Raw genomic sequence first — 13,389 nt, 5'->3', positions numbered from 1 at the left:
AAACCAGGACTAAATCAGGACTAAACCAGGACTAACGCAAGACTAAAGCAAGACTAAACCAGGGCTAACCCAGAACTAAATCAGGACTAAACCAAGACGAAACCAGGACTAAACCAGGACTAATCCATGACTAAACCATGACTAAACTACGTCTAAACCAGGCCTAAACCAGGACTAAAGCAGGACTAAAGCAGGACTAAACCAGGACTAAATCAGGACTAAACCAGGACTAAACCAGGACTAAATTAGGACTAAACCAGGACTAAAGCAGGACTAAACCAAGACAAAACCAGGACTAAACCAGGACTAATCCATGACTAAACTAGGTCTAAACCAGGCCTAAACCAGGACTAAACCAGGTTGAAACCAGGACTAAAGCAGGACTAAAGCAGGACTTAACCAGGACTAAATCAGGACTAAACCAGGACTAACGCAAGACTAAAGCAAGACTAAACCAGGGCTAACCCAGGACTAAATCAGGACTAAACCAAGACGAAACCAGGACTAAACCAGGACTAATCCATGACTAAACCATGACTAAACTACGTCTAAACCAGGCCTAAACCAGGACTAAAGCAGGACTAAAGCAGGACTAAAGCAGGACTAAACCAGGACTAAATCAGGACTAAACCAGGACTAAAGCAGGACTAAACCAAGACGAAACCAGGACTAATCCATGACTAAACTAGGTCTAAACCAGGCCTAAACCAGGACTGAACCAGGACTAAACCAGGACTAAACCAGGACTAAACCAGGACTGAACCAGGACTGAACCAGGACTAAACCAGGACTGAACCAGGACTAAATCAGGACTAAAGGACTAAATCAGGACTAAACCAGGAGTAAACCAGGACTAAACCAGGACTAAACCAGGACTAAACCAAGACAAAACCAGGACTAAATCAGGACTAATCCATGACTAAACCAGGTCTAAACCAGGCCTAAACCAGGACTAAACCAGGCCTAAACCAGGACTAAAGCAAGACTAAACAAGGACTAAAGCAGGACTAAAGCAGGACTAAACCAGGACTAAATCAGGACTAAACCAGGACTAAATTAGGACTAAAGCAGGACTAAAGCAGGACTAAATCAGGACTAAAGCAGGACTAAAACAGGACTAAACCAGGACTAAATCAGGACTAAACCAGGACTAACGCAAGACTAAAGCAAGACTAAACCAGGGCTAACCCAGGACTAAATCAGGACTAAACCAAGACGAAACCAGGACTAATCCATGACTAAACCATGACTAAACTACGTCTAAACCAGGCCTAAACCAGGACTAAAGCAGGACTAAAGCAGGACTAAACCAGGACTAAATCAGGACTAAACCAGGACTAAACCAGGACTAAATCAGGACTAAACCAGGACTAAAGCAGGACTAAACCAAGACGAAACCAGGACTAATCCATGACTAAACTAGGTCTAAACCAGGCCTAAACCAGGACTAAAGCAAGACTAAACCAGGACTAAACCAGGACTAAAGCAGGACTAAAGCAGGACTAAACCAGGACTAAATCAGGACTAAACCAGGATTAAACCAGAACTAAATCAGGACTACACCAGGACTAAAGCAGGACTAAAGCAGGACTAAACCAGGACTAAATCAGGACTAAACCAGGACTAAAGCAGGACTAAATCAGGACTAAACCAGGACTAAACCAGGCCTAAACCAGGACTAAACCAGGACTAAAGCAAGACTAAAGCAAGACTAAAGCAAGACTAAACCAGGGCTAACCCAGGACTAAATCAGGACTAAAGCAGGACTAAACCAAGACGAAACCAGGACTAAACCAGGAATAATCCATGACTAAACCATGACTAAACTAGGTCTAAACCAGGCCTAAACCAGGACTAAATCAGGACTAAACCAGGACTGAACCAGGACTAAATCAGGACTAAACCAGGACTAAAACAGGACTAAAGCAGGACTAAACCAGGCCTAAAGCAAGACTAAACCAGGACTAAACCAGGACTAAAGCAGGACTAAATCAGGACTAAACCAGGACTAAAGTAGGACTAAAGCAGGACTAAACCAGGACTAAATCAGGATTAAACCAGGACTAAAGAAGGACTAAACCAGGCCTAAACCAGGACTAAACCAGGACAGAACGTTGATTTATGATCAGATTGGTTATTTTGGTTGACGTTGAAAAATCAACTGTGATTCAATGTTGAATCACAGTTGAAATACCAATGGTTGAAAAAAGGTTATAAATTTAACGTTGTTTTAACCTTGTATTTTAGGGTTAAAATGCCAACATTGATTCAACGTTGAATCACAGTTGAAATACCAATGGTTGAAAAAAGGTTATTAATTTAACGTTGTTTTAACCTTGTATTTTAGGGTTAAAATGCCAACATGTATGTACATAGACCTGATCATTCTGCAGGTGCAAAAGAGCGGGAAATCTTAGTCTCACGAGCCTCTTGGCAGTGTCACGCTGCCTGTGCCTCAGTCTAACTCGGACACAGAAGAGCCACATCTACAACACTTGTCTCCAGGAGAACAGCAGTGACACACATGGTGAGTCATCATGATATTTGTATTATTGAGAAGTGAATAGAAATCCCACACAATCATTCGGCTAAAATATTTTGTAAACGCAAGTTTTTATTGTTAACCTTGATTGTCTTGTTAGCTAGCGTCTGTTAGCTGCAGCAGCTAACATTTGCAAGCATTTAGCTTAACTGCTAGAAAAATGTATTTGTACAACATCAGATAATCATAATCTGTACTTGGGATAAAATATGGGTTGAATAGGCACAGAGTGGACCAATCTATGTGTGTTATGTGGACACAGGGAGTAAACTCGGGGGTTGTGCCTCATGGTAGGGGCCGACCATGAGGCCGACCTGCCTCACGGGGTGCGGTGTGGTGGCCCTCAGGGGCCGACCATGAGGCCGACCTGCTTCACAAGGAGCGGTGTGGGGACAGGAGCCTCGAGATACGGCAGAGCTTCTGTCTGTGTCTATGCGTCTGGCGGAGAGAATAGCTCATAGAGCAGGTTACCATTACTGTATTGTTTTCTGAAAGTACAAGTACACGATGCTGGTAGTAATGACGGGGATAGAACAGTCCTGTGATGTAGTTTACCATTTATATTTTATTGCATTATGTTCTCTAGTGGATTTGGCATAATGTTTACTTGTAAAAATGTATGAATTGCCTAAAGTGAAGACCAAATATTGGAAATGTAATGATTAATTTGGCTTTAAAACAAACATTTTATTTTTCTCATCAATATGATTTATTTCTATGCTATTCTAACTTAAATCCATTCATACAACAGTGCAAACAAACGACATGCAAGTTTCTAGGTGAAACTTTTAATACTTTTCTGCCATACTTATGATGGTTCTGTTTATTTAGTGGGTAATTATGTTTTATTGTTTATAGATGTACATCAATTAAATACATTTTGTTACACCTGAAAATGTTTCAGAATAATTATTGCATGTACATTACTAATTTAACTTTCTTCCACTTTCAGGCCGCGCTGCATCTGATATGGACAAAGACCATTCACCACACTAAAGACAATCAAAGAATTACAGTACAGTTACCATGACCACCTCAGCTTCCACTTTATCATTTCCTATTGGAGTAAAAGGCAGAAAATGTCATGTGGCCACCCAAAGTATACACTATTCAAAAGCCCTCAAAGACAACATGCAGCCTAACAAAGCATGGACCTCATATGAAGACGTCTGGATTTAATTACTTGTGGTAAGCATTTACAGCACTGGAATTCATACTTTTTTTTGGAATTATGTAAATCTACATTTTAAGTACAAGTCACAATAATTAATTCTGTATGTTGTCTTTTTGGCACCACAAAGTCATTCACCAAAGACAAAAACTTTGAGGAAAAATATGTAAAAAACTGGATGTGCAACCACAGAGATGGTGAAGCTGACGAGCGACTGAAAAAAGTAGATCAAGGTAAAATGCAGTTTCATTAGCACAAAAAGTAATATTTGTACTGTTTCTTTATTCCTCGTGTACCTGCATGGCTTTACTCCAGTTACCCTCTGTATAAAATTAATATTCTATACTGCTCAGTTGATAAATACTGTTTTTTGTATTTCAAGGGAAAATCCCCTTTACATTGAATCAGAAGAGGAATCAGAACCTCAAAGCAAAAGAAAATGTGCAAAGCCTCTTGACATGACCTTTGCCCCCTGACAAGACCATTCCAGGTATGTTGTTGTGTCAGTGTTACTGCTGTAATACAGTGTTCCTTTAAATAAATGTATTATTTGTTATTTCAGTGATGCACATATCCACATTCAAATACTGGTAAGTTTTCCCTCAGATACTTACATTTAGTCTCAAATTAAATGCACTCCTCCATTAAAACATGTATTTATTCCCATAGTAACTGGAGAGCTCAGGCTGAACAGCAAAGGTGTGTCACTACAGTGGGAATGGTGAGTCTCTACTTCTTTCTTGGAGAAGGAAATCCTGTGTTTCTTTATTTTCTTTTGTTAAGATTTATCAAAAAGTATTTTTTTTCTTGACCCATATTTTTAACATTTAACATTATTTCAAAGTCTTATTATATAGGGTACATTGTGTATTTTAGAGCCAAAGCTATTGATTATTTACTTCTAACAAGTAATCGAGTAATTGGATGATTTTGCTTACATTCCGTAAAACATAAAATCATATTAAATCTCTATTTTCATTTTTTTTTAATAAAAGTTATAGTTTATAGAGATAAATAACAAAGAAGGAACTTCTATGTAAAAAAACATTTTTTATTGTTAATTGCACGTATGTCTTCTAAACAGCATCATCTATCTATAGACAGAAACGCCAATCAAAATGTCCATGCTGAGTCGGTCTGATACATTTCTGTCTCTTTGATATCATTTATTAAATTACATTATATCAAAAGATGTTTTCTTAAGGGAATGTTGAGTCCATGGAAAGTAATGCCTCTGTTTTCCATTTAAACCTGTCCACACAAGTGGAGAGGAGCAGCCTGTAATCCTGGTTTAGGTCTTCTTTAGTCCTGGTTTAGGTCTGCTTTAGTCCTGGTTTAGGTCTGCTTTAGTCCTGGTTTAGGTCTGCTTTAGTCCTGGTTTAGGTCTGCTTAAGTCCTGGTTTAGGTCTGCTTTAGTCCTGGTTTAGGTCTGCTTTAGTCCTGGTTTAGGTCTGCTTTAGTCCTGGTTTAGGTCTGCTTGAGTCCTGGTTTAGGTCTGCTTAAGTCCTGGTTTAGGTCTGCTTTAGTCCTGGTTTAGGTCAGCTTGAGTCCTGGTTTAGGTCTGCTTAAGTCCTGGTTTAGGTCTGCTTGAGTCCTGGTTAAGGTCTGCTTGAGTCCTGGTTTAGGTCTGCTTAAGTCCTGGTTTAGGTCTGCTTAAGTCCTGGTTTAGGTCTGCTTAAGTCCTAGTTTGGGTCTGCTTTAGTCCTGGTTTAGGTCTGCTTAAGTCCTGGTTTAGGTCTGCTTTAGTCCTGGTTTAGGTCTGCTTTAGTCCTGGTTTAGGTCTGCTTTAGTCCTGGTTTGGGTCTGCTTTAGTCCTGGTTTAGGTCTGCTTGAGTCCTGGTTTAGGTCTGCTTAAGTCCTGGTTTAGGTCTGCTTAAGTCCTGGTTTAGGTCTGCTTAAGTCCTGGTTTAGGTCTGCTTAAGTCCTGGTTTAGGTCTGCTTAAGTCCTGGTTTAGGTCTGCTTGAGTCCTGGTTTAGGTCTGCTTAAGTCCTGGTTTAGGTCTGCTTTAGTCCTGGTTTAGGTCTGCTTAAGTCCTGGTTTGGGTCTGCTTTAGTCCTGGTTTGGGTCTGCTTTAGTCCTGGTTTAGGTCTGCTTTAGTCCTGGTTTAGGTCTGCTTTAGTCCTGGTTTAGGTCTGCTTTAGTCCTGGTTTAGGTCTGCTTGAGTCCTGGTTTAGGTCTGCTTAAGTCCTGGTTTAGGTCTGCTTTAGTCCTGGTTTAGGTCAGCTTGAGTCCTGGTTTAGGTCTGCTTAAGTCCTGGTTTAGGTCTGCTTGAGTCCTGGTTAAGGTCTGCTTGAGTCCTGGTTTAGGTCTGCTTAAGTCCTGGTTTAGGTCTGCTTTAGTCCTGGTTTAGGTCTGCTTGAGTCCTGGTTTAGGTCTGCTTAAGTCCTGGTTTAGGTCTGCTTGAGTCCTGGTTTAGGTCTGCTTAAGTCCTGGTTTAGGTCTGCTTAAGTCCTGGTTTAGGTCTGCTTAAGTCCTGGTTTAGGTCTGCTTTAGTCCTAGTTTGGGTCTGCTTTAGTCCTGGTTTAGGTCTGCTTAAGTCCTGGTTTAGGTCTGCTTTAGTCCTGGTTTAGGTCTGCTTTAGTCCTGGTTTAGGTCTGCTTTAGTCCTGGTTTGGGTCTGCTTTAGTCCTGGTTTAGGTCTGCTTGAGTCCTGGTTTAGGTCTGCTTAAGTCCTGGTTTAGGTCTGCTTAAGTCCTGGTTTAGGTCTGCTTAAGTCCTGGTTTAGGTCTGCTTAAGTCCTGGTTTAGGTCTGCTTAAGTCCTGGTTTAGGTCTGCTTAAGTCCTGGTTTAGGTCTGCTTGAGTCCTGGTTTAGGTCTGCTTAAGTCCTGGTTTAGGTCTGCTTAAGTCCTGGTTTAGGTCTGCTTGAGTCCTGGTTTAGGTCTGCTTAAGTCCTGGTTTAGGTCTGCTTAAGTCCTGGTTTAGGTCTGCTTAAGTCCTGGTTTAGGTCTGCTTTAGTCCTGGTTTAGGTCTGCTTAAGTCCTGGTTTAGGTCTGCTTGAGTCCTGGTTTAGGTCTGCTTAAGTCCTGGTTTAGGTCTGCTTTAGTCCTGGTTTAGGTCTGCTTAAGTCCTGGTTTAGGTCTGCTTTAGTCCTGGTTTGGGTCTGCTTTAGTCCTGGTTTAGGTCTGCTTTAGTCCTGGTTTAGGTCTGCTTTAGTCCTGGTTTAGGTCTGCTTTAGTCCTGGTTTAGATCTGCTTTAGTCCTGGTTTAGGTCTGCTTAAGTCCTGGTTTAGGTCTGCTTTAGTCCTGGTTTAGGTCTGCTTAAGTCCTGGTTTAGGTCTGCTTTAGTCCTGGTTTAGGTCTGCTTAAGTCCTGGTTTAGGTCTGCTTTAGTCCTGGTTTAGGTCTGCTTTAGTCCTGGTTTAGGTCTGCTTTAGTCCTGGTTTAGATCTAATCTAATGCAGGAGGAGAGGGCTGGACAGGCACAGATTCACAGAGGTGCAGATCTGATCAGTTTTTTTTGCTTTGCAGTTTTATCTGCATTTAGCAGTACAAATGATGTTTTTAGGTAACTTAAAATGCCTTTGATATCCGCAATATATTTTCAAATATTTGTCAATGAAATAACTAAATTCTAAAGGCTGGTTAAATGTGATTTACAACTTACACAAGATCTAAGTAAATGAAACATGAACTCAGATAATGAAATCCTCATGCAACAGGTCAAAACTCAATGCTTTAAGCCTTCATTTTGTGCTTCATAATATGTATTTTGTCATGGTAAAGCTCCAAAGAGAGCGAGAACCACCAGAACCACTATTTTGATTTGTTCTGTTTTTCCCTCCTTAGCGGCTGCACGTCAGTCTGAACACGTCAGTCTGAACGCACGTCACCGGATCTTGTGTTCAGTAAAGTAGTGATGAAGTGACTGCGCTATGCACCAGATCACAAGGATGGTTTAAAAAGGAAAAACTTTAAAAAGGACTAGAGCTGGAAAACAGGTATTTAACCAAAAAAACAATTGTGAGTTTATTAAGGAATAGGTTTATGTTTCAATGCTAACATATATGTATTTTTTTCTTTTACAGTTTTGTATTATTGTTGCATTGATATTGTACCTTGCCTAAAAATTGTTAAATGAAATAAAATTCCTCAAAAGGTGAAATAATTGTCATTAATTTGTTTTAATGGACTACTAACAATAATGTAAGATGTTTATTTTTTGTTCAAGTTTTTTTTATAGGCATTTTAAATTTAAACAACTTTTTGAAACAACTTTTAATTGAAATTTCAACGCTGTTTCAACGTTGATATCTGACATTGAATCAACGTTGAATTAACGTTGAATCAATGTTGATACAGAATTGAAATTTCAACGTTGAAACAATGTTGAAAATTATTGTTGATCTGATGTTGTTTCAATGTACACATAGACGTTAATATCAACGCTATTTCAATGCTGAGCAACACGAGCAACATGTTGATTCAATGTCAGATTTCAACGTTGATTCAACGAAGAGCCTGATGGAACATATAACGTTGATTCAATGTAATTTTGCTATCTGGGCCAGGACTAAATCAGGACTAAACCAGGACTAAAGCAGGACTAAAGCAGGACTAAAGCAGGACTAAACCAGGCCTAAACCAGGACTAAACCAGGACTAAATCAGGACTAAACCAGGACTAAACCAGGACTAAAGCAGGACTAAAGCAGGACTAAACCAGGCCTAAACCAGGACTAAACCAGGACTAAAGCAAGACTAAACCAGGACTAAAGCAGGACTAAACCAGGCCTAAACCAGGACTAAACCAGGACTAAAGCAAGACTAAACCAGGACTAAAGCAGGACTAAAGCAGGACTAAAGCAGGACTAAACCAGGCCTAAACCAGGACTAAACCAGGACTAAATCAGGACTAAACCAGGACTAAACCAGGACTAAAGCAGGACTAAAGCAGGACTAAACCAGGCCTAAACCAGGACTAAACCAGGACTAAAGCAAGACTAAACCAGGACTAAAGCAGGACTAAACCAGGCCTAAACCAGGACTAAACCAGGACTAAAGCAAGACTAAACCAGGACTAAAGCAGGACTAAAGCAGGACTAAACCAGGACTAAACCAGGACTAACGCAGGACTAAACCAGGACTAAACCAGGAAATAACCTCTGATGATTACTTAAATAATTGAAAATACAGTGTAAAGTACTGACCACACTGATGTTGAAGGCATAGAGAAGGTCAAAGGGCAGGGCAGCGATGAGGTCAACAAACAACCAGGAAGTGACGTAGTGGATGCAGATTGAGCGGGCGTCGTACACCACCTGACCAGACTTACTCACAAAGGTGGTCCGGAAATTCAGGACTATATCTGCGACAAGACAAAGTTAGAGTTCAATTTTAAATAGGAATTATGAATATGGTCATTTGTTGTCTTCATTTGACTAATTGTCAGGAGCAGATCTGAACCGGCAGGATTATTAGACTCCTGTGCTGGTTTTAGGCGCTCCCAGTGCACGAACACAGGGAGAACAAGCAAACTCCTCACATGAACGCTCTCTATAATCAGGGAATCATACCAGCGCCAATTTAAATGAGCAAATGATTATAGGCAGGAGATATGTTGCCAAGAATGAAAACGTATAAATTATCTAAATTAGTAAAATGACAAGAAACACAGCAATTAACTCTTAAGGTACATTTTAATTATGTAAATGAAACCTTTAAACTTGTGGTCAATTTGCCAAAAGGGATCTTCATCATGGGTGATTGAACCAAGGCCCAGCTCTTTTGGACCCATAATCGGGGGTTGAATCAGTTTTCTTTGCCTTGCATCAAATTGAATGGTCAACGATGGCCCTTCAAGTTACATTAGATCAGCTTTTCCTTGCTTGACTTGGCATAACAAATTCATATAAAACAAATTTGATATTTTAAGCATACCAAATTGTTTTAAGTAGTGTTATTTACTTTTTCATTTTTTCGGGGTATAATTTTGCTAAATTTGTGTGTTTGCATGTATGAGTATCATTTGAAAAAAGATTTAAAATAATTGGGGCTACATACAAGTAAATCATTCAACTTTGAAAATAAGAATCACAGTAATAAATAAATATACAACCAATATATTACCAATTATAAAGAGAATCTCCACCAGGATGTCGCTGACTGTGGGTGGATTCCGTGCAGAAGCTACGCCATCTTCCATTATCTCAACAGCAGTGAAGCAGACATTGTAGGGAACAGTTATGGCCACATAGAAAGTGGCCAGGAGAATCAGCCAGTCCCAGCCGGCCTTGAACGCACCATAATGTAGAAGGATGAACCTGGACTTCTGGATTTCTGCGACTTTGTACTCGGGGATGGGGTTTGCATTGGCAGTGAGAACACTCTGGAGAAGGGAAGACAAGACATTGTTGAATATTGTTTTATTACTAAATTGTAATAATGATGAGTAAGAATTGAACATCATTTACACTCTAAATATCTAAACTGGACAGTTTAATGGCTTTTTGTGGTCCAGTAAATAACTTTGTGCTGCAGTTTCTGACCCTCAGACCCAACTTATGCAGTTTTTCCAGAGCCACTACATTATGTGGGCAAACCAGGCAATATCCAAGGGCCCCAAGCTGAAGAGGGACCCAGAGGACAGGACTGCCTTAAGCAACAGGCTTGGAACAGTAACAGTTGTTATGAAAAGCAATGTTTCCTCTTAAAAAGTAACAGTCAAACTACAAAATAAGCATTTTTGAATAATCAATTGTTCAACATTTTCTGTCAAGGGACCGACTAGTGACAGCCCTACTTAACTAGGACTAACACAGAACTAAACCAGTCCCAAACCAGAATTAAACCAGGATCAAACCGGGATTCATGTAGATTCTTGGACTTACTTAAAGTATTTGCTGCAATGATTTCCACCAATATAATTTCTATTACCACCATTATACGACAACTACAACTACAAATACAACTACAACTATAACAACTACAATTACAACTACAACTACAACTACAATTACAACTACAACTATTATGTCTATAATTCTGCTTTGTGCTTTTATTAATCAGGTGCAGATTCTTCGCTTTATTAAAGACATTACGTTCTTGTCTCAATATCTGACCTGTTTTACATAATCACATTACAATGAAATACCAACCGCTGTGCGCAGCAAAATGTTTTTGAGCAGAAATGTATTAGACTCATATTAGATGACTGTCATGTTTTCATTTTGAGTAAACACCGCCATGATTTGATTATGCTAAAATTGTAAGACATTATTTGAGTCCTCCTTATTGCTGGTGATGTTTTCATATTGTGAATTCAATTTAATATTCAAACAAATGGATTCAGATCTCTCAAGCAAATCACCAGAAGTAACAAAATAGTATCAGTTTGTTATACTCCCAAATCTGGATCTACTGTACAGAAACAGTTGTGGCAGGAAGGGCATCAGGGTTAAAATGTTTAGTCCCCACAAGAACAATTGTCTAAAGTACTTTCCAATATTTTTGAAACTCTAAATCGTAAGTAAATTATCAACAAAGATACGAATTTGAAATCATTGTGATGAAACTGATTTAGTGCATTGTATTCACATAAAAACGTGGCATAAATGTATCTAACGTTTAACATTGTCCTGGAAGTATGGGATGCCCTCATTATTTCAAATTGATATATAAATCACAGCGTGTCAGATGAATGATTGTGGCAAACTTCGTAGAAAAAACATAAAAGATGTTTCAAAAAACTAAACTATATACTATATTTATGTATCTGTGGCACGTTGCTTCAGATAAGAAAAATGTCTATAATGATCACAAACTAAAAACAAAGGTGCTTATGTTTGAGAGTTGAGGTCATGTGAATACCAAGTGCAAGTCCAACACAAGATTAACCATTTTGAATAAATATTTGGGCCAGTGTTGCAAATGTGACGTGAACTCAATCAGGAGCGTTTGAGAGGAGAAATCTAAAATGCTAAACTATCACACATTTCAGAACATGTTTTAATAAGATAGTTTTCACTCTGTTTTATTGCTATGGCCCCGAGACTCAATTAACTTGCAATTCCCCAGCATTAATTTATGGACTAAACGAGACTAAACCGGTACTAAATTAGTATTAAACTAGGCCCAATCAATCAGAACTGACAATTCTTGGGTCAGTACAGAAGTATTCGCGGCAACTATTTGCTCCACTCTTCCCCGCGTCATCTAAAACTGCTACGAGTCAGATTACTACAACTACAACTACTGCAACTACTACAGCAACTACTATTAATCCCTTCAGAAATGTCCTTTATCTTGCAGCCTTTATCTTACACTGTTGATCTTGAGTTTGCTCTTGGTCTTGTCTTGTTTCTGGAGGTGGCCTGAGAGCTGGTACAGGACGGCCCGACTTCGACGCCTCTCTGCGCTGAAGCCTGAAGGACGACTGACGTGGTGGATCTGAAGCCCTGTCTCCGCATCTGGAAAATATTTAACAAATGTTTTACAATTTTAATTAAAATTCCTTGTACGTGTGTGGTTGTGTCGTTGCTGTCATGTACTCTGAATCGTGTGAAACTAATTGACCTAAAGGTACTTATGAAGTGAACGAGAACCTGAAACTTAAAATGTAAATAACCATCCAACAATGTATCCTGCTGAGCATTTATGTAACACTCATTCAGGCTGGTTCCTAAATAGATGACTAAACTAGGAACTGTCCAATATGGATTTATTCACACATTAACTTTTCCAAAAACAAGAACAAACATATTTCTCTGACATATAAAATAAAACTTGACATGGTTGTGTAAACATACAGCCAATTTTTTTTCTTTCGTAATTGTTCTTCTGTATCCATTTTTACTCATAATCTGTTTCAAATGACAAATCAGATGCACAGAGGGCAAACTGGCTGCACAGAGACTAGGGCAACATAGAAAAACATATTTAAACTGATATAGAATTTGTTGTGTTACTTGTTGACCAACTTGTCCGCCAAATTTCAAAAGTTAATTTTTTAAAAATTTAATCCTGGCTCCAGCTCTTCACCAAATGTCCCTTTCCACACTCTGCCTAGTTTCCATTGTCATTGTCATAATACCCAACACAACCAAATAATAAAACTGATACCCAATTAAAAAAAACACCGCCTTTATTAGCTAGACTCCAAGCTTAAGAATAACGAGTTGAAAAGACATGATTAAAGTTGGAGATGGCATAGAGTTGTAGATATTGTAGAGTTGTGATCACAGTGCCCAATGCCAATATCTACAAACCTCTTTCATTCAACACTGCTCTGGTGGTGAGACAGAGCCACAGCTGCTGTATCTGTGGCTGTCATTTCATGTGACTTACAGTACAATAAAATGGTTTCTCTCTGTTTTATTGCTCTCACCGGTCTCAGATTCATTGCCATGGTCGAGACTTTTATTTTCAGTGATGTCTTTGTGTGAAACCAGAAACAGGACCACCTCACTCTTTTCGTTTTTTATGGGAACAATATCCAGCAGACACCAGAACTTAGAGCCTGCAAAAAGAAGAGAAAGGGAGAGAGGAAATCAATACACATAATAAAAAAATTCCATACAAGAACTCTGCCTCACAATGAACTTAAATAGCCTAAATTAAGAAAATATATTTTTGTTGCGCCAATATAACACATTATTCAAGCTTGAAACTACTTCTGTGCTTCTTAGCTTTAGTATTACACGCAGATTAACGAGTCAAATCACCTCTCTTATGAAAAGTCT

General features: G+C 39.1%; 1 protein-coding gene across 1 annotated transcript in view; it reads right to left on the bottom strand.

The window, feature by feature from the left end:
- The window catches only part of LOC140354626 (voltage-gated delayed rectifier potassium channel KCNH8-like), a 90,808-nt gene that overhangs the window by 65,226 nt on the left and 12,193 nt on the right, over positions 1 to 13,389 (bottom strand). Inside the window, exons 3-6 of the mRNA XM_072439746.1 lie at positions 13,035 to 13,166; positions 11,972 to 12,117; positions 9,779 to 10,037; positions 8,860 to 9,017 (exon numbers count right to left, since the gene is read on the bottom strand). Of these exons, the coding sequence (XP_072295847.1) occupies positions 8,860 to 9,017; positions 9,779 to 10,037; positions 11,972 to 12,117; positions 13,035 to 13,166 (695 nt within the window). The remainder of the gene's footprint in view (positions 1 to 8,859; positions 9,018 to 9,778; positions 10,038 to 11,971; positions 12,118 to 13,034; positions 13,167 to 13,389) is intronic.

This window comes from Eucyclogobius newberryi, unplaced genomic scaffold, assembly GCF_026437365.1.
Source record: "Eucyclogobius newberryi isolate DKJ021-1_F unplaced genomic scaffold, fEucNew1.0.hap1 SCAF_1, whole genome shotgun sequence".
Lineage (NCBI taxonomy): Eukaryota > Metazoa > Chordata > Actinopteri > Gobiiformes > Gobiidae > Eucyclogobius > Eucyclogobius newberryi.
This window is presented reverse-complemented; position numbering and strand designations above follow the sequence as displayed.